At 50.1% G+C, this 21,342-nt stretch overlaps 2 protein-coding genes across 2 annotated transcripts in view; both read right to left on the reverse strand.

Annotated features, from left to right (window-relative positions):
- Positions 1–21,342, reverse strand: part of SCARF1 (scavenger receptor class F member 1) — a 35,391-nt gene that overhangs the window by 11,330 nt on the left and 2,719 nt on the right. Inside the window, exon 2 of the mRNA XM_035342867.1 lies at positions 11,517–11,522. The gene's annotated coding sequence lies outside the window, so the exon portion shown is untranslated. The remainder of the gene's footprint in view (positions 1–11,516; positions 11,523–21,342) is intronic.
- PRPF8 (pre-mRNA processing factor 8) lies at positions 73–20,001 on the reverse strand. Its single transcript, XM_035342860.1, is given in 44 exon segments — positions 73–389; positions 1,073–1,275; positions 1,477–1,616; positions 1,941–2,081; positions 2,433–2,574; positions 2,658–2,897; positions 3,249–3,442; positions 3,691–3,864; positions 4,008–4,121; positions 4,709–4,837; positions 5,073–5,310; positions 5,902–6,093; positions 6,703–6,863; positions 7,088–7,234; positions 7,428–7,557; positions 7,853–8,022; positions 8,265–8,400; positions 8,881–9,060; positions 9,254–9,501; positions 9,587–9,703; positions 10,026–10,236; positions 10,493–10,639; positions 11,164–11,402; positions 11,617–11,804; positions 12,133–12,325; positions 12,450–12,576; positions 12,932–13,095; positions 13,185–13,391; positions 13,504–13,700; positions 14,089–14,218; positions 14,330–14,464; positions 14,746–14,865; positions 15,174–15,363; positions 15,434–15,553; positions 15,735–15,925; positions 16,873–16,978; positions 17,062–17,187; positions 17,464–17,676; positions 18,266–18,484; positions 18,585–18,749; positions 19,448–19,533; positions 19,535–19,617; positions 19,695–19,804; positions 19,910–20,001. Coding segments are annotated over 43 exon segments (7,008 nt in total). The 5' UTR covers positions 19,795–19,804; positions 19,910–20,001; the 3' UTR covers positions 73–234.

The following is a 21,342-nucleotide window of genomic DNA, read 5'->3' on the forward strand; positions in this document are numbered from 1 at the left end:
GACGCGGGCCCCACGCTCGCTCCGCCCCGTCCCGCCCCGTCCGGGGCCGCCCTAACGAGGCGTTCACCTTAGTTAAAAAAAAAAAAAAGGATTTATTAAAGCCACTCTACAGACGGTACAACCACCGAGACATCGCGTGCGGGGTAAACGGGGGACGAGGGAGGTGTGAGCACGGGAAAAGCAGGGAGAGGCTGTTGAATATCAACAGTACTAAGAGTGCTGGGGGGAGCAGGGCTAGGCGTAGAGGTCCTCCCGGTCGGCGGAGTAAACCTCCCCCTCCTGCAGCAGGGCGAAGTTGAGGAAGTGAGAGGGGCGATGGACTTCGTGGTAAAACTCCTTGGGGTTGGCGAGCTGCAGCTCGTACTTCATGTTGGGGTCGTGGCGAACACCTGGAAGAGAGTCGCAGCTGAGCCAGCGCCTCCGCCTTCAGCTCCCTCCCATCCCCGTCTGAAAGCCTTTCCTGCCCTCCCCCATCCATCAGGAGCCTAACGAAGCCCTCTGCCCTCCCAAGAGGATTCTTAAGCAGAGCATGGAAGAAGTTTTAAATCCCCAAGTCTCCACGCTTTGTGTTCCATGGCTCCCTCCCCCAGAGGCTTACAATGCCCCCGCAGTACTTTCCTGTAGAGTAAGTCAAGCATTTTGCCTGCCAGTCTCCTCATTCCCTGCTCCTTCTGGAGCTACGGTTCACCAAGCTCCTGTCCTCCTAACCAGGGCTCCCTGCTACACCCCCCTGCTGGGCACAGCTTCCCTCTCCCATCATCATCTCTTCTGCCTGACAGATATTAATTATTCAGTGGCAATACACCAGACACTACAATCCGGAAACACAAAATGGTCTCACGTCTGATTTCTCCCCTGCATCAGTTTGCTCTCTCACTGCCTCAAATCATGAGCTGACATCCCTGTACCGGTACCAAGGAAAGGTCAGACCACAATGCTCGTATCCCTGCCAGCTGCTCGGAGGAAGGTCAAGTTCACAACATGTGAGGAATGCTTCCCTGAAGGAGCCATTTCCTTCTCCTCCCCAAGCTGCTCGTGTTGCCTCCCTTCCTGTCCCCTTCCCGGGGCTCACCCATGAAGTTGTAGTTCCAGGACCCTTGCGCTGGAACCATGAAGAAGCCGAGGAAGCGATCTGAGAGCAGCATCTGCACCCTCTCGTAATGGGATGGCAGGTAGCCCTTGGGGTTGTTCCCTTTGTCCGTGTTCTGCCTGCCCCACTCGTAGCCGCTCGGGGTCAGTTTGTAGGCTGTCAGGGTGCAGGAGCCCGGGGTAAAACTGAAAGGAGAGCAGAGAGATGATGCAAGTCGGATTAACTGGGGACAGAGGGAAACAAGAAACGAGCAAATGCCCCCTTTCTGCCAAATTTTTAGTTTGAGACTTGAGCATGTTCCCAAGAGCGGCGCCCACAGGCCCCCTCGGCAGCCTGGCTTCTCTCTGCCCTGGCAGAGGGGAAACAGAAACCCTGCTGCCTCTCACCTGCAGGTGATGATGATGGTCTTTTCCCCGTCCCAGGAGGGGTTGTCAGCCATGACCTTGGCATGGGTGGTGACATCCTGTGGTGACAGCTGCGGGGACTCATTGGGCTGGGTGTGAATCCACCCCAGAGGTTCCATTTCCTGATAAAAAGAAAGTGAAAATCAGTTACTTTACAAAAAGAAAGTGAAAGGCGAGAGAGAAGCAAGAGCTGTTTGAAAATAAGACAGCTTCAAGCACGGTACAAGGTACACGGGGACTAAAGGCTTCTCCCTTCCACCTGATCCCAGATCAGGCGGACTTCAGGCTGAGCCACTGAAGCCCCCAACTCCACAGCAGAACAAGGACACCCTGCAGAGGTCACTGAGGCATTGGAGCTGAGGGTGGCAGCAACATTTGTCCATCACCTAAGGTCTCTGTTATGGAGAGGGTGATCTTCCACCCTCCCTAGGAGCAGCTCAGCTCACCTTGAGATACTCGTGCTGCGGCAGCTGCCCCGGGAGATGCACGGTCTGGTGTGTTCCCCACTGGGGCACCATCACGATGCACCGAATCTCCTTCACTTGGGGGTTGTCGGGAGGGCTCACTCCATACAGGTAACCGGCGATCTAGGAACACAAAAACCCGCTTTACGATCCAGAAGAGACCTCCCTATAACCACGTGAGAGTCAGTGGGCCTGTCCTTAGGTCCTGTGGCAGGTATCTCTTGCTCAGCAGGTCCTCACTAGAAGAGAAGATCGTAGTTTTGTTCTGTGCTGAGTTTCCACCCAAGTCTGGCCACAGGGAGCACTCAGGACCTGGCTAGGACTAAAATGTGCTCAGCCAGTATCAACGGTGTCTACCTCCAGCCTAGAGACAGCAGCAAGCTCCCAAGCCCTTCACCCTGGGAGATGACTGCCCAGGACTGGTGTGCGACCCCGCAGCATGCAGAACGACCACAACACTTGTAGCGCACTCACCTGGGCCCGCAGATCGGAGATGCAGATGAATTTCTTCAACACATTCTTGGGAAGAATGTAGGTGTAGCCTGTTTCCTTTATATCATCTGATGAAACGTAAATGTGGTTCGTTCTCAGGTGGAGGTTGGCAGCTGAAATTGCTCTGTGAAGAGGAGACAATTATTACAAGGGGCACGGGTCCTTCCTGAGCACTCCGACCTTTTCCCCTGCTGTCTGCCTCCCTACCTGACTCGCCACTCAGTCTTGGAGGAGAAAGTCTGGGTTTCGTAGTTGCTGGTTGTGGAGGTGATGATTTCGTCCCCATGTTTGTTAACGGTGCGGGTCTGCGTGGCTGTCAGTTGCGACTGCTCCTTGGTTTGCTTCTCAATTTCTGCAATCTGCTGTCTCTGCTGAGAGGGGGCAGAGATCTCCATGCCCAGGATAATGTCTCGGATCTCCGATTGCGTCAGGGATGCAACATTCACGCTGAAAGACAAAATCCACTCAAGTCAGGCAGTTCAAAATACGTGCCGGACCCTTCTCACGAGGGCACAAGCTTGGAATCCACAGTCAGGGCACTATGAAAAATGAAACCACAACATCTTAGACAAGAGGAAGGATCAAATCACACGATGCACAGATCAGAAATCACAGTTCAAGTATTCTTATCTGCCTTCCCAGAAAGTGATTAATATAGCCAATTTCCCTACAAATCTGACAGTTCGTTGCCAAAAGCCTTTCCAAGTCTTCTATCTGTACAAGGAGTGCTCGGGCTACGCAGGATTTAGAGCAGGAAGGAAAGGCTGACAGGATTACTGCAGCAGGACAGTGGCTTACTTGTTCTTCTTGCCATAGTCAGCAAGGATCAGATCTTTCAGCTGCACCTCCACCTTGATCCATTCCTCGTCTGTCAGGGTTGGCCAGATGTGGTGAGGCTCTGTTATGGTTGTCTTGTCTGGTTTCAGAATCACTTTGGCTCGATCGTTATTCACATGTAGTGCCCGGAGAATCAGAATCAAGCGGGAGAATGCCTTAGAGAAGAAAAAGGATGCAGCTAGTCAGAAAATGCACTGTAGTGTTTTTTTTCCCTTTCACACCACTCCCGGGTCTGGGCACACCAACAATACATGAGAAATGCCAGTGGAATCAATTTGAAGAAAAATCCACGCAGACCAAGAGCAAGTGCTCTTGGGTAAAGAATAGGGAAAGACTTTTGAAGCCTTGGCTTTTGGTTTGTGCATCAGTGGCAAATTGAAGTACAGACTACGCATGTCCTCACCGTGTAGGAAGAGATGGTTTTCAGCCAGTCATCATAGAGATTGAAGAGAACCATCTGGGGTTCAGTAGCCTTCAGGATGAGATCACCAAACTTCTCCACTTTCAGACAGGCCTGGAAAGGCAGCTGCAACTCTGAGCCTTTGATCACAATATTGGGGAAATCCAGCAAGTGCACCTGGAGTTTATTGAGAAGAGGAATTAACTCACAACCGTTGCAGAACATTGGTCCAGATTAAGACTGTCACAGGAACAGCGAATTGTTCTGCAACCTCCCAAAGATTTTACATTGTCCCTAAACAACAGCATGCACGTTGTTACCTCGAGTGGGTCCAACATGCCCTTTCGAGTCACTATGATCTGTTTAGGCTGCTCCTCCACGGGAAGCGATCGAATCAAGGCAGCCACTTCTTCTGCAGTCTTCCACTTGGCCAGCTATAAAAAGACAGCAGGGTTAGAAGAATATCTCCCTGCTAACAGCAAAGTCTCCGTACTTCTGAGAATGAGAGAGGCTCAAACCAAATCCTAAAAATACATCAGAAATGTATGGCTCGTTTCAGATCAGTGACAAGGCTGAGCATTTCCCTCTCACTGATCACAGAGGGCAGTTCCCATTCCTGGAGCTCAGTTACTCCTGACTGGCTGCGAAAAAACAGCTGATTACACCACCTCCCTGGCTTCATCACCTCAGTGTCTTTTCGCTGCACTGGGTGTTCGTCCAAGAGCAATGTGATTTGCTGTAACAGTCAGCACCGTGCTGTTTCTCAAGTCCTGCTTGTCGACATAGGCTCTTTACAGCCTTTACAAAAACCTTGCAACATCAACACCTGCATTCTTACTTCTTTAGCCCAAGCAAATGCTTGCCAGAGCACAGGTTACACACCGGCAATTGGAGCTCCAGACCCGTTGGGAGGCAGGAAGCTAAACACCCTCATGATGCCTTCTACTCAACTGTGTATTCCAAGAAACCAGAGCCCACCCCTGCCTCAACGCCCAGAGCACATTAAGCAGGAAGACCCCACCTGTCCCAGACGTTTCTGTCCTGCCCACACAGATGTATGGATGATCTTCAGGAAGAGCTGTCCGGTCCTGGGATTGAAGATGAAAATGGCTCCGTTGATAGGTTTTGTGGTCAAATTCCCTTCAAAAGTCTGAGGAAACAAGTGAAAGTGAAGTGAGATGAATGCAGCCTATCCACACACTTACACAACAACTGACTTGCTATGTGCTTTGAGCAAGAACTGTACTGGAAACTCAAGAGCTGCTCTGTGCACACTGCAAAAAAAAAGGCTCCATGCTGATTCCTAGTTTTCCATCATGCGTGCCTCGACAATCAACCCCAGCACAGGACATTTAAAGTCCTTGTTCTTTCCCCCCCGGCCTCACCTTGTGAATGGTCACTCTGTACACGTTGGTGTCATCCACAAACCAGATGATCTGGTTGGAGAAGAGCTCTCCATAGTTCTGAGAGGAAAGGTATGGTTCTGTGGGCTCAGATGAGTACAGCTGCAGCCCCTTGCGGATTCGTTCTCTCAACACATACAGCGCAGGATTTGCTTTCATGATTTTGGCCATAGCCTGCTGGATCAGAGGTTTGCTCCCAGGGAACCAGTTCCCGTAAGCACTGAAGAGGAAAACACACAGAAACAGTTGTTGCCATCAGCTCCAAGATGAAGCAACAACAGCTATGCACAAGTCTTGCCATGCAGCGGCCAGGCACCTTTCTGTGGGCTAATTACTAACTTCTCTTGTGATGGCCTTGGAGCTGTTCACCTATGGCTTTTCCCTATGCTTCCTCTCAGTGAGAAGCCAGAGCACACACGTGTTGTAATCTCAGAAAGGCTTCATCTTCTCTAATTGGCCCACTGGAGAAGTCTGCTTTAGGTGACATGTAGCCCTAGTCCCCCCCCAGTGAAGAACTGTTGCCTCCTTTAGCAGAGAGCTTTTAAGCAAGGCCTGTCCCTGAACTCCAGGAGGAGTCTGGCAGAGAACCCCTAAGAAAACAATTAGTGAACTGGGAGGACTGACCCGTTGTTACAGCAGACATCAGACAACCCGACAGCTGCCTAGATGCCTCGTCCCATTCAGTACGTATTTCCAGCTTCTACCTTCCTCCCTCACGCTCTCGCCTGGACTCCAGCCCAATTCAGAGACGCACTCAGACCCATCCAGGAAATACCAATTGCAGTTCAAACACAGGCGGTGCAGATCTTACCTGTGCAAGTTATAGGCCAGGTCGATGGCAATGAGCACACCGGTGGGAGACGGATAGATACTCATGTTGTCTGTAGTGTAGTCCAGGAACTTGGCTCTTGCGTAGCGCTCAATATCATGGGAATCATAATCTCCCCAGCGCAGCTGGATATCAATCCAGTACTTCTGAGTGGTGGTGCTGTCCATCACATCTCTAAGGAGAAAGCAAGCCAGAATAATTTATCTGGCACAAAACTCTCAGCCAGTTGCTGCTTATCTCTTTGGCAGAGGGTAACTGCTACCAAATCTGATCACTGAAGTCAGCTGCTATCTGCATACGTTCCCGAAAAGAAAGTTTCCACTGCTCTCTTCACACAGCATCTGACTGCAGAAGCTGTTAATAATGCTACACGGCTACTCATCTACTGCACAATGAGTGTCATCTACCCCAGGGAATGTCTGGTGAGGATTCAGTTGAAGCGAACACAGCACAGATGCAAATAAGTGTCATTTCACTCCACACTGTGGTCCCAGGATGGCACAGCTCCCTGGAGTTTCCTGAAGATCTATTCAGAACTCCCGAGCTTGGACTCATGGTAAAGGGCAAATGGAAGAGGGAAGAGCAGCAGAGATCTCTTCATGTTTTCCAGAAGGCGGTGCTAGAGGTGCACCAACCATCCACCCAAAGTAGCCCTGCACTTTGCCAGGTGTGATTGTGTCCCCAAAGAAAACCAAAGGTGCCCAAGAGAGAGGGCCTTTAGCTCAGGATGACAGCAGCTCTTCTCTGCAGCTAGATCAAGGAGAGATAAAGGGAAGCACTTACTTGGAATCTGCAAGCAACGACGGACGTGACACATTCCACTTATAGGAAGCAAAGAGAAGGATATCTGCACATGAGGAATTCATCTTGTATGACTTCCTGGGATGGATTGTCTCTTTCTGCACTGTCTCAATCTCCAGAGCATCCAGCTCTTGATCAAACACCTGGGGGAAAGACAGTCAAAGGTGAGTTGTGTTCATGCAGTCTAGCTAAAAGAGTCTATCCTCAACATGGACCTAGGCAGATGCGCAGGAAAATCTAGTTTCCTCCCCTTCCCTATAGAACTGCAGGAGGACTAGCCCTGCTACTGCTGTGAGCAGGAGGCTGTTGGTACACAAGGGGTGTGTCTGCAATGCACAGAAACAAATCTAGTTAACATACAGCTCACCTGACACAAGTCCATTACAATGCTCTCATGGATCTTCTGCCACAAGTGAGCTCGGAAAATCTGGATGAGAGAAATCTTCAGCGTGGGAATCTTGCCATGCATAAAGATACCTGTCAAATCCAGCTGCACCTGAAACCCAACATACACCTGCAAAGGAAAAACAGCTGTGAGAACAGGCAACAGCACAACTGGTCAAGTTTAGAAAACAGAACTGCTCCTGTTGAGGAGGCTTACACCTACAGTTCATCTGCAATAGGAGTTCTGAAGGATTAGTTAACTGCTATTAATTAACTGTTCTCAACTCAGCAGAAGTTTCTACAGGCAAGCTCCAGATACTTACGTTGGCTCTGTTAATGGTAGGAGACCACCACAGAGTGAATCTTCTGTTTGGAATTTGATTCAAACCAGATCTCTGGGCATTTGTCAGCTTCTTCCACTTCATGGACTCCTCAAAGCCACTGGCCTTCTCCCTAGAAATGACAATCAATCGCGTCATCACAGCTGACTGCCACGCACCACACATAATAGAGGCAAGGAACAAGCACACCACAAGTGAGAAAGACTGCTTCAGCCTTTCCGTGGATTCACGTGAAAATTCAATTACAGCACAATTCTGGGTACCCTCATAACTGAGCTACACAATGCACTTCTGGAAAACAGAACATGCTGACAGCAGAAATCAGTACAGCTTGAGCCAAGAACTCCTCCTGGGTGCACCACTAAGCTCTGGTTTGCACGACAAGGCCAGATCAAGGTTTCTCTTACCAGAACAGACCCTCCCACGTGGGGAAGTAAGTGCCCTTGAAGAGAGTGTGCTCCAGGATGCCCTCCACTCCACCAAGTGCCTGGATCATATCCGTGCGGTAGTTGTTCAGGTTCCAGAGCTTCCCGTCGTGGCGCTGATGTGTCCACCAGAACGGGTTCTGTTTCAGGACCTGCGAACAACAGCCCGCTAGTGAGCAGCTTTGTATTCAGATTGCTTAACTGTGCTGCGTTAATTTTAGGAACCAAGATGACGATGGCAGCTAACAAGTAAAACACCTCATATGCTCTGTTCTGGAAGACACAGCTCGTCTACAACATGAGTTCTGTCAGTGCTAGTGGCCTATGCAGACTGGGCAAAATGTAAGATGAAATCTGAACTTCACACTCAGCCAGAGAAATTCCCTGTCAATACCTGATACTGTTTGAAGTCAGTCCTGACTCTCCATCCTTTATCATACGCTAGGGTGTGCCGGTCCTTCTGGAAAAGCGTGTTTATACGAGGAATCCCCCGGTCCCATGAGTCCTCCAGATCCTCCAGTGTCAGACGCCTGAAGAAAGAAAAGCCCCCACGCTTTGTTACCTCTCCATTTTATGACAATGCATTAATGAATATTTCAGTTGGTGAGATCAGAGAAATGATACAGACCTCAGGGCTCTGGCAGGAGGTTCTAAAATGCGAAGCACTCAGAGGCTGAAAGCGCCCACAGCTTTCACTATGAATAGGCCGATGTCAAACAGTCAAAAGGAAAAGCTTGCCCTTGTAAGTGAGCAGAACTAGCTGTGCAAATGGGTCTGATGTCAGCTTTTCCTGGCACCATCTGGCATATCGTTTGTCTTAAACTGTGCCATGGGTGTACTACGTGTTTGCAGAGCCCATGCTTCCTCCAGAGGTAAGACTGCAGCTCTGCAGGCAGCCTGTAACATACATCACAGACCCAGCAAGGTCTGCAGAACCCTGAGACAGTACCAGACCTCGCACCACTGCCTGCCCCCGCCCAGCTGAGACGTGATCGCACATGGAAACGTACCTGTTCTGGGCTATAGCCTCCTGTCGCTTGAGGGCATATTCTGCCCATACCCTCTGCGAGTCGATGAATTCGCTCTCCCATGGCTGGATGTAACGATACAAATTTGGGATGAGCTGGTCCTCCTCATGACTCATTCCTGAGCGGAAGTGAGTAATGCCGACGTCTGTCTGCTTGGACCACCTGGAGTGAAGAGGCAGAAGAGTGAGGTGGGAGCAACGGGACATCGCAAGTCACATTGCCATGACCTGCTGTAAAGACAACCTCTCTCTTTAACAAGTCACACTTCAGCACTCCCAGATATTTTTATGGCAAAGAATTATTTAAGAGAACACGCAAACCATGTGGGCGTTTAGGATAGGGCAGCACAACTCACCTCAGGTCAGACTGTGGGATGAGAACATGGCCCATGGAGAGCATGCCCAGCCCTCCCAGCTCTTTAGGGGTGTAAAACACCACAGGTGGAAAGCGGCTAGGCATCTTGGAGTTCAGCCCAATTTTGATTCGAGTCTGGATTTTGTTCTCACACTTCACCAGCAAATCAAGCAGCTCCTGAGTATTTACAACAGCTTCCCGGAAATATGTCATCAGGCCAATGAGAGCTGTGTTCCACTTGTTGACAATCTAGGAAGGAAAACAAGGGATCGGTTCTCAGCCTGTTCCCCAAGCATCTGCAGAAAGCTGTTACACATCTTTCTCCCCACCTTACCTTAGTGAAGGTTGTAGAGCCAGAGGCCATGAGGATCTGCCTTACTCTGTTGTGAAACCTCTGCATGGACTCATCATCCACACGCAGGAAGCACTGGGCTGTGCGCTCCTTGGTGACCTGCAAGAGCACAGGGCTATCAGTTCCTTCCCGTGAGCCCCCCTTCCAGTACAGACAGTAAGGTCAGCTCTTGCCATCAGGGGTTTATGGAACATGGAAGGCAACAGGCTGAACAGCACCTCTGCAATTTTGGATGCCCCCTCATCCCCAACCAAGGATTCCCCATCCCTCACTGAGTCCGTTTTAGCTCTACCTGCCAACGGTCCCAGGAACACAGCTGGCAAATGCGTGCTGCTAGGCATCCCCCCCAGCAGGTGAAAACCCTGCTCTGATGCCAGGAGTCCCAGCAGTGACTCCTCTCCCAGACTGACTCTTGCCCTACCTCGTTCTGCAGGTTCCAGACACCATCCTTGTGCGTGAACTCCTCGTAGCTGGTGCGACATTTGGGCAAAATACGGCACTCAAACCCACACATGTTAAACAACAAATTGGGGTTATCCTTGCTGTAAACGGAGACGAAGCTGTTCTCCCATTGTACTGTGGTGACGGATCGAGGCAGGCGGTTCTTGATATCCCAGAATACAGCACGACCCCTGAAAAACGAGGCATGCACAGTGAGGCCAGGCTGTCTGTTACCACGGTGAAATACAAACCGGACAAGTTTTCAGGGCTTTCTTAGCGCCACAGTCTCTCACATCCATCATTGACTGTCAGAAATATGGCACAACCCTCCTCGTTTCCTCTTAGTTTTTTTTCCTGAGCACCTGCCTGCCAGGCTTCAACACTTATTTATCACAACTAATTTTCCCAGCACCCAGCTCCTTGTTTTTTCCAGGCTGCAGCACTTACAGGTTGACATCATGTTTCATGAGGCGCATCCGAGCATCCCGGGGCCAGCATTTCTTGTTGTTGTAGCCTACGATATTCTCGTTGTTGGGATCTGGATGCTCTGTCAGGTAGCGCTGGATCAAGTCTCTAGCCTCATCTGCTGTAAACCTGGAAACGCACGAAAGAGAAACTGGAGTTTTATGACCGTCTTGTCAGACCACAACGGTAAGGAGCTGCTTATGGATAAGCTGACTGCTGTAGCACGTCTAAAGCTAACTATCCAATTCCTGCATCTTCCCACCAAAAGGGACTTCAGTTTCATTAGCCAAACCAACCCTTGACTGGGTTATCTTCCCATGAAGAGACATAAAACGTTACATCCACTTGCTAGGAAGCCTCAAGAGGCTAATTTAGCTACAGAAAAATCAATTTGACTTTGGACGTTGCTTTTCTACTGGTTCAGTGAAGCTGTAGAAAAGCTCTCCTGCTAATATGGTGAACTGGGAAAGCAAGAAGAGGCATTTGGACACCCAATTGTTCTGGAAAATCTGTTAATTCAAGTATTCCTGGTATTTCGTAGCAGAGGGGAAAAGCCTGGAGTAGAGGCGTAATAATTCTTACTTTCACAACATCCGCTGCAAGATGACAGCAAAAGTTAACTGGAGGAAGTCAGGGCTCCGTAGAGCTCTCACCTGAAGAAGATGTGAATGCGGTCGATGTATCTGCAGAAAAGGCGGATGGGATGGGCCACCTCAGTTGCAATGTCTTGGAAGCTGAGGAAGTCATTTGGCATCTGGGGAGGCCCAGCCATTTCGCTGGCACGATGCAGACCCAGCACCAGTAGGTCCATCACAAGCCCGTAATACTGGACGATGAAGGAAGCAAACTGCAGCCCACGAATAATCCCATAGGAGTTCGTGTGATTCATGTCCTGAGTAGAAGAAGGAGAAGTGTGAGAACCTGACTGGCGCAATACACCAAAAACCGTCACATGAGCAGCTGCTTTTCAGCAGGACCCAACAGGGTTTCCTTACTCCCTAATCACTTCTTTCTCCGTCAAGCCTTATGTCCCCCTTCCTACCTATGGGTCTCAAATCTCTGAATTTTACAGTCCACACAGCCTGTTTTCTGACACTAATCATCACCTTGTAGTTTATCACCACGTTGTTTTTGGCTGTCATGTAGTCAGCGATGTTGTGATCAACAATGAGACGCAACAGCCTGTTGAGCAATGTCAGGTCAATCTTTTCATACATCTTCTCAAATCGAGATTCCAGCATGACGTTGCATTCACCTTCACCCGTTTCCCAAACATCCTGCAGGTTATTAATGCCTGAGGAGACAAAACAAGCACATCATGTTAGCTGACAAGGCAATTCTCAGAGTGCAGAAGCACCATTCTGGGCATGGGAAATCAGCATGTTTCCTGTAGCACCTGATTTTCAGTCTCTGTTCCCTCCAGTCTATCCAGAAATTGAAACAGAAATACACAATCAACCACAAATGCTATGGTTAACCTACAAAATACAGCTTTTGAGCGTAATAACTAACTGTACTATTGTCTAAAAGTTGCAAATATGAAAACTTAGCAAGGGGACTCTTAAGCAGCAAGCTCACATTAACAGAACTCATTTTATCATGGAATACAAGCCCTCACTAACCTTGGCACCACTTGTACACTAACAGTGGAGGAGGTTCAGTGTCAGCAGGTTTGATCCAAGGAGGGAAGAGTCTTCGCTTATCAGCCTCGTACCACAAGTACTGATCCAGATAAGCATCTGTGATTTTCTCCAAGGGCTCAACGTCATAAACAGGAACCAAGTGGCTGTAGAGATCCATGAACTCAATACCCACCTAAAAAAGAGAAGGCAAAGCTGAAGCCTGTATTTACAGAGAACACCTGTAAAGTCTCTTGATGGTCTTGGTAGCACACAGCCTAAGTATTTAAGTGTTCTCTAGCTTTGACCAGGACACTTACCTCCTTGAAGGCTCTCTGAGTTAAAAGGTGTCGCTTGATTCTGGACAGAGCTTCGTGAGGATTATCATAAGCCTGTTCAATCAAGCCCAACTCCTCCCTCTGTGACTGATTCAGGCGAGATTTCACACTGGAAGTGAGAAAGAACAGCTCACACACTCAACCATGAACAAACTGATGGCTGTTGCATTAAATCGATGAAAGACAGTGTCAACCAAGTGGGTCAAGACAAGATCTGTAATCCTTCACAATCCACATTTCCCAGCTGCCCAACGGCCCCCAGAAATATTGTATTGTTTTTCCCCCCTGAGTCCATGAAGAACCCCGAGGCAGCCTTGGCAGTACCACAACCTACAGCCTTCCATCAGGGTAAGTTTTACAGTGTACTCAATTCCAGGAATAATGGACAACAAAATATTTTCAGAAGCTCTTCCCAGTGCAGAAGCCTGACCCTTGGTAGAATGTAGTCACTTCCCGATGCTTACCTGTAAGCTTCCTTCAGCCTCTCCAGAGCTAATATGAGCAACTTGGTATCATGCTTGTAGGACAGAGGTGGGAATGGAATGGGGGAGAACCTCCTGCTTTCCAGCCAGTGCACTGTGGTTGTGTACACAGCAACAGCCTCTTCTGCTGTGATGTAAGGCCCATCCTGCACAACCACAACAACGTGATTAGTCAGTGAAAGCCTGCCTATGGAAACAGCACAAATATAAGCAACCTCCGGCAGGACGGAAGTACCTTCAAGTAATTATGCTGTCGTTCCTGCTCAGCTTTTAAGTAGAGTCTGGTCAGCCGGCCCAGGTTCTTCTTACAGACAGTCTTGTCCACAGTGGCACCCCGACGGATACGCTCTCTATTGTAGTGAGCTGTATTTGTCCACCAGTCAGCTTTTGCCTTCACGTACCTCAGGATCATGTTCTCAATAGGAGTGGGAAGCCCAGGAACCTGGGGAGGGACAGTAACATGAGGGAAGCAGGAGTGAGAACCTTCATGAGAGCAGTTCACCCTAAGAGGTGGTAGTATTGAACTGAAAAGAAAGGCCAAGCGAGGGACGTACCTTCCAGGGGATATTGGCCTTCCAGCACCGCCAAGCCTCGCTCAGATGCTGCAGGATGGTTCTGGCTTTGTTCTGTTTGATCCCTTCTGGCATCATGTCCAGAATGTCATGCATAACGGCTGCTCTCAGCTCCAGGTCAAAGTGAGACTCCACGCGCTGCTTTGTGACTGTCTTTGCTACACCCTTTGAGTGACGGCCTGCAAAAAGCAAAGCACCTCAGCAGTTCAGACATTAGAAGAGGGCAGTGCCCCTCTGCTTTGTATTAAAGGAGTGTCCTGCAGAGAGGTGCAGGCTATCTGAAGAAGTTTAACTGCCACAATGTTACTGATGAGTACGGAATAATTGATCAGGGGCTACGGACCCCAGAGCGCTATGGATCAGAGAATCCCACTTCCATTTAAAATCTACTGTGGGGGCACTGGTCTTGTAAGAGCTCTAAGCAGGACAATAGCTGTTAGGACTGACACGGAACATGGACACAGATCACCACTTGAAAGAGAAACCTTGAGTTTAAGCTAGCAAGTAAACAGTATTAATCTTTAGCAGACAATCCTCCCATGTCCAAGATTTACACAGTGTGCTGACCTTCAAACTGCCTGGCTAGCAGATTCCCCAGCCAGCGTTCCAGCAGTGGCGTGATGCCCCTCATGAAGAACAGCCACACTCTCCAGCCTGGAGCCCAGAAGCCACAGCCAGGACCTTTGCCCACAGGCCCCTGGAAGAAGAGAGGCACGGTAACAGCAGGTCATTTACGGACACTTCAGAATCCATCCCCTCTTGTCCAACGAGGTGGTGACCCCAAGTAAACTGACCAAGTGGTACTTACTGTGTTAAACCTGTAGTAGATGAGATGTTTCAGGTCCTTGCACATGCGAATCTGCCGCATCAGTTTGTACTTGTATCTGTACATTCCTGTCAGCTGACCTACATGGGCAAAGATGTACTGCAAGCCGTCTGCCAACTGAAACACAAGGAGCACAGTCAGAGATAACAATCAACGCTACACACATTGCCTCAAGAAGCCAGGCTTATTGCACAGCTATGAGGAGAGTATATTAGGCTGTGCAAAGCTCCTACCAGTCACTCATGCAATCATCAACTCTTATAAGCTAGGCAAACAGCAGAATTTCACAGGGTCATTTTGTGCATCCTATATAAGCCCATCCAGATATTCCATTCCTTCTCTCAACTTCCCCTCCCCACCCATAAAAGGAAAGAAGAGAAAGAAAGAATCAAGCCTACCTGAAATGCATCCACGTTTCCAAGTCTGTACTGGACGTGGCTGTCCACCACCAATTTAGTCAGGCGCAGAACCTCTCGGCACAGATGGAAAGCGTTACCGAAACGGGATTTTTTCCTTTCCTGGAAAAGAAAAGACAAAGGTTCAGGATTTCATAGAGTCACAGAATCTTAGAATATCCAGAGTTGGAAGGGACCCACAAGGATCACTGAATCCAACTCCTGACTCCACCAAAGGGCCACCCTGAAAAATCAGACCACGTCTGAGAGCATTGTCCAAGTGCTTCTTGAACTCCAGCTAAGAGTCAAACAGCTCCAATTTGGTCAGTCTGTACAGCAACTGACCAACTGAGTCACTGTGTTCACTATTACCACACCAGCTACTTAAAAACCTTCAGGTAAACTTTACTCTTGAGTAGAATAACACATACCTTGGTGGTGAGGGTCTTCACTGGCTTCAGGTTGAAGTTGTAATCTAAGTGAAGGTAGTTCAGGTTCTTTCTGTGGATCAGCAGGTTCAGCATGTTGTAGCCCTGGCGACACACCTGCAAGCCCACTTCCACCCAGTCCAGCTTCGTTGACTGGAAAAACTTTGTAGCCTTGAAGGAACGGAACAGGTACCTGGAGAGAGAAAAGACTATCATCAGCTGCATCCCCTACAGCAGCTCCTCCTGAACAGGCCCTCGCTTACCTCTTCTTCTGGGCCTTGGGGGGCCTGTGCTTGAGCGCATTCAGAACATAGTATTTCAGTAACTTCTGATAGGAGACTCGCACTTTCACTGGCTGGCCTGCTGGGCAGTGCTCACGATACCTGGGGATAAAACATATTTCAACATTTCAGGTAATTCACATTCCTTATAAGATGGTTAAGTCTCCAGAAAGTCTCCTGAAATCTCCAGAAGCCAGCCACAGGATCTCTATCTTATTTGAATTGTAACATAATAATAACGTCGCAAATACTAGAGCATCCCTTCCCCCTGGGAAAAACTCACCAGTTTTTGACCAGTGGGATGTCAAGAGCTCTTCGAGTTCTCCCAGACCTCAAATTGAAGGGCCGTGGAGCCCACAGCAGGGCAATGCCATTGGCTGTGTTGTCTGTGTAGAGTGGAGTGTCCTTCAGGAAAGGTTCCACAAACTCTGGTAACTCAAACTCTTCGTCATCATCAGGTAATGGTTCCTGACTCTGAAATGCAAGAAACACATGTTACCTGCTTGCTTCAGCTCAGTTTTCCAAGTTAACCAGGTAAAAAACACTTCTTTGCTGTCACGGAAGGCGTGTGACAATGCTGAGTAACAGAGAAGCAAAAAACACTCTACAAGGTTCCAGCTGGGCTGGGAACTACATCGTATAATCACAGAATGGGTAGGAAGGGACCTCAGAGATCCTGAGTTCCAACCCCCTGCCATGGGCAGGGACGCCACCCACTAGATCAGGTTGCTCAGGCCCTTAACCCAGTCTTGAACATCTCCAGGGATGGGACAACCACAACCTCTCTGGGCAACCTGTTCCAGTGCCTCACCGCCCTCTGAGCGAAGAGTTTCCTCCTAACCTCAAATCTCAATCACCCCTCTTTTAGTTTAAATCCATCCCCTCTTGTCCTGTCACTATCTGATAGAGCAAAAAGTCGCTCACCATCTTTTTTTAAGCCCCCTTTAAGTGCTGAAAAGCCACAATGAGGTCACCCTGGAGCCTTCTTTTTTAGGCTGAACAGCCCCAGCTCTCTCAGCCTTCCTTCACAGGAGAGGTGCTCCAGCCCCTGATCATCGTTGTGGCCCTAAAGGCTGGCTACTGCACCCTGAGTTAGGTGTTACAGAAGTAACTTCAGGGAGATGTCAGCTCTGTGAATGCTCCAAGAGCAACCAAAAAGATAAATAGCCTATCAGACAATACTGAAACACTTATTTAGGCACTGAACTTTATCCTAGAGATGAAAGGAAACATCTTTGTGAAACTACAAAAAAAGACAAACAGTAACTACATTTTTCTTTTTGTGAAAGAAAGGCTTATGTTTTCTCCTGAAATATGTATGCATCTGTGCCATTATCAGCAACAAGGTTATAAAAAAATGCTAAAGCCCAGTCTCCACCACACTCACAGTTTATCAGAGGCTCTCCTGGACAGTGACTCACCTTTACAGAATGCCTGTGTGAAATGGGGTTGATCAGGGGATCGAAGTAAAAAGCTGGGAGATCAGGATCTTCAGTTTTAATGAAAACAACATTTGGAGTATGATACCTGCAACACACAACATATTATCAGAGAAAGCTATCCTGATGGCTTCCTTCTCCTCTCCCTGCTCTCCAGACTGCTGCACTTACCAGGTCAGGTGGACGTGGTGGGGCAGGTTATTGTACAGGTACGGGAAAGCAATTTTATACTCTGTCCTGATGGGCTGCCTGATGATAATTTTGTTGATGTCATTAAATTCATTCCAGTCTTCATCCCTTGAGTGAGAGGAAAAGAAATTGTCATACCGGCATTCGAGAAGACAGAAACACAAACATTTCTGACCAAGGATGCAGTATCTGTGCCTTTCCTTTAGCCTTCTCTTCATGCTACCAACCATTCAGTGTCTAAAGCAACAAGCACATCATAGACAACGATAAACCGAGCAAACGCCCAGAATTAGCTCACCCAAGGCAAGGCACGTGGTAACAGATTAGCCCTCATGACCCTTTCCCAGATAACTACTTATCTTTCCTCCAAAATCGAACACTTACTGAAGATTGATATCTCTAACAAGAGGCTCGAACTTGGGACCTCCAGGGATAGCCATGTTCAGTGCCTTGGAGGTGAAGAATGCTTTCAGGTCAAACAAATAGAAGTAGTTGTCATCCACCAGGTCGGTGAGCAGCTGATTGGCCAGCCGGTACAGCGTGGACATCATGGGCAGGGTGAACTGCCACCGCTGGTACGTGGAACCATTGACATACCTGCAGAGGAACAGAACGGGACACTCGTTGCACAGCCAGAAGACAACTGGTCCCTTCCCAAAGGACCAGAAATAACCCAACACCTTTCCCTGACTGCCATCTGCAGAAAATATTAGGGACAGCCAACTCCTGCCCCCTCCTAGACAGAAAGAAATGCTGCAGGATTGCTGAGGACCTCTGTGGATTACAACTGCCTCAAACTGACACACAAATATCTGAAGTCGTATTCAAGAGCCCCTGGTGTGTAAGTACACTCTTAGTAATCACCGACTCAAATCCCCACTAGGCAACCCAGGTTTGCATCTCAGGCACAGTGAGACACATCAGAGTTTTAGCAATTACCTGTACAGCAACCTTCCTGAACAGAGAGGCTTTGTTTGCCCTCCCTGGATGCTGAAGACCAAGGAATGGCTTTACAGTGGTCAGATTCCCCCTCCTATCCTTCAGGGAAGGCTTTCTCTCCACACCAACATCACACATAGCCCAGTATTGCACAAGCAAAGGTTATATACCGCTACATACAGGTAGTTTATGTAGTGCATGACGTTTGTTTCCCATTCCCAACCCCTCGCTGGGTTGCGCTACGTACTTCCTGTTGTCTTTCAGTGGCTGGTGGTCGTAGAACCAGTCTAGCACAGGGGCATCTTCCTCTGGGTCCAGCTCAAGCTGAATTGCTTCCAGGGGCTCCACATCCAGGATGTTATCGGCATAATCCAGAGGTGGCTCTTCGTCATCAAAGGGGGGGAACCTCATCCTCTTGAAGTGACGCCTATCCCTCTTCTCTCGCCTCATCATAATCCACATCGACCTGGCAGAAACCAGAGACCGTTAGGCACTGCCTTTATTGTGGTATCAGCGTGGGTATTTGCTCACAAGATCCCACCGGGGTTAAGGAAGGAAGCACTTACCCCCACTGAGCGATGTACACCGGCTCTATGACCCAGGGAATCTCATTCACAAAAGAGATGGCTCCCGTGATATGGTACAAGACTGGAACGTCTCTGATTTGCTCCCAGGGCATAGGCATGTTCTCCAAGAGCTTCAGAACAGCATGAGGCATGTACTTCAGAGCACTGCAATCACAAATCAAGGAATATCATGCCTGGAAGGGATCTCAAAAAACTAGCCATTCGTCTGCTGGAAGCCCTGTTACTTGTACATCTACCAGTCCTGAAAACTGAGCTAACCTGCTCATAAAGGCCTCCAGCAACAAGACCACAAACTTCCCTTTCTATCCTTGCGCTTCATTGATCTCATTACCAGAAAGTTTTCTACTGGTTGGTTTCACAGAGATCATTATGCATTAAAAACATCTCATCAAAAATATTTTTCAAAGGAGTTTTTATGGGTAACCCTAAGTGCAACAACTCGCAATCTGCACGAGATGGTCCTCTGAACCCCAACAACACTCTTTGGGTCATCTGTTTGGGTCCCCAACAACACTCTTGGGTCCTCTGAACCCACACAAGCACTCTTGTGTGTTAATCACCCAAAACCCATGCTGATTAAGTCATGCTCCCCCCAAGCCCCTTTTAGGATTCAGCATAACGTTTTTTCTCAAAATCTCAAAGCAACAACTTCCTTTGCTGATCCTCTTCTGCACTGCTATCCTAGTGCAACTGACTGGTCTGCTTTCCTTGTGTTGCCACACTGCTTTCTATGCACAACCGACACTGAGGGAAAGAGAAAGGGCTCTCCCTTCAGCAGGCACCCTTAGCACAGCAGCAGCTCGCCTCCCCGTGCATCACTCGGGAGCGGGGCTGTCCCGTACCCCAGGTAGACGCGCTTGTCGTGGCGGAACTTCCTATTGGTCATGTCGCCGTGGTCGCGGATGATCTTGCGGACGTGCTCGGGGGGGCATATCCTCCTTCTGCGCGTCCACGAAGCCGAATTTCCTCTTCTCGGCATAGCGCTTGGCCTGCAGCTGCTGCCACTTGCGGGCTGCGGGGACACAGAAGGCCAGCACGGCGTCAGGCCGGGCCGGGCCCGCTCGGCAGGCCGCGGCCGGCCGTACCCACCTTTCTCCTGCAGCTTCTCCTCAGACATGTAGTCGGGCAGCGGCGCCAGCGGGCTGGGCACCGGGGCGCAGGCCCCGCGGTACGGGAAGACGGCGGCCATGGCGACGGACCTGCGGGGGGACACACCACGGGCTCACGGCGGGGTCCCGGCCCCCTCGCGGGCTCTCCCGGTCCCCTTCGGGCCCTCCCGGTCCCCAACCCCGGTCTCCCCTCACCGCTGCGCCGCGCTCCCCCCCCCGCAATGGCGGCCAGGCCCCACCGCCGCCGCGCTTCCGAGTCCCGGAGGTGGGCGGGGCGCGCGGCCTGCAGGTCTATCCAATCGGCGCTCGCGCAGCCTGACGGACAGCGGCCTCAGCCCGTCAGAGCGCGGAAAAGGGTGGGGAGGCGGGGCCAAGAGCGGGAAAGGGGAAAGAACGGTGCTGGGGGTACGGTTCCGGTGGGGTGGAGGGTCCCGCCCTCTGATGATTTTGATTGGTGGAGAGGATAGCGGTGACAGCTCGGAGCGGGCTGTGATTGGACAATCAGGGGCGCGATGCGGCCTGCAGCCCCCGGGCCTGGGCTTGGGGCCTTTGCCCGTGTCCCCTCAGGGGGAGGCCGCCTGCCCGCAGCGCCACCATCTTCCGTCGCGACAGCCGCGCGGGAGGTGTATGAGCACCCACATGAGCTGCAAAGCCACCGCTGTGAGACACCCCCAAAGCTGGGGGTGTGTGATGGTGGCGGGGCAGCAGGAACGGTGCCAACACAGTCATAACATCCTAAAATCGTGTTGGAAAAGCCCTCCAGGATCATCCGGTTCAACCACCCCCCTACCACCACTGTCACCACTGAACCGTGTCCCCAAGCACCACGTCCAACCTTCCCTTAACCACCCCCAGGGATAAGCCACGTCCCTAAGCACCACACCCACCCAGTCCTTGAATGCCCCCAGGGATGGTGACTCCACCACATCCCCGGGCAACCCGTCCCAGTGCCCGACTGCTCTTTCTGAGCAGAAATGTCTCCTCATTTCCAACCTGAACCTCCCCTGGTGCAACTTGAGGCCATTCCCTCTGCTCCTATCACTGGTTATCTGTGAGAAGAGGCCAACCCCCAGCTCCCCGCACCTTCCTTTCAGGGAGCTGCAGAGAGCAATGAGGTCTCCTATGAGCCTCCTCCAGTCCAAACACCCCCAGTTCCCTCAGCTGCTCCTCACAGGACTTGTGCTCCAGGCCCTTCTCCAGCTTTGTAGCCCTTCTCTGGACACAGGGCCCCAGTGTAGGCAGCACAGAACACATTGTTGAGCAGGGCAGAGGCTGCTCTGAGACTCCCACAGGGGTTGTGGGAGCAGCTCCTGCAAAATTGTGTGAGTGGGTAAAACCAAAGGGAAGGCACTGGCGGGCAGCTCTGAGAGGTGTGTGGCCGTGTAACCACCACCCTCGGTGACGTGCCATGGGGTAGGTGCTTGCAGAACCTGCAAGCTCCACAAATAGCATAAGCAGCTTTGGCCACACATTGTTCTCTGGCCTCCCCCTACCCATGTGCATTGTCCATCTGTGTGTGTCCATGCCTGTATTTCCCTCCTCAAAACAAATGCTGCCTGCTCCTAGCAGTGTGTGGCCCCTTGCTTCAGCCTGTCCCTCAAACCAGATTTACAAATAACCTTCTACCT

This window comes from Oxyura jamaicensis, chromosome 19, assembly GCF_011077185.1.
Source record: "Oxyura jamaicensis isolate SHBP4307 breed ruddy duck chromosome 19, BPBGC_Ojam_1.0, whole genome shotgun sequence".
NCBI classification, from domain to species: domain Eukaryota; kingdom Metazoa; phylum Chordata; class Aves; order Anseriformes; family Anatidae; genus Oxyura; species Oxyura jamaicensis.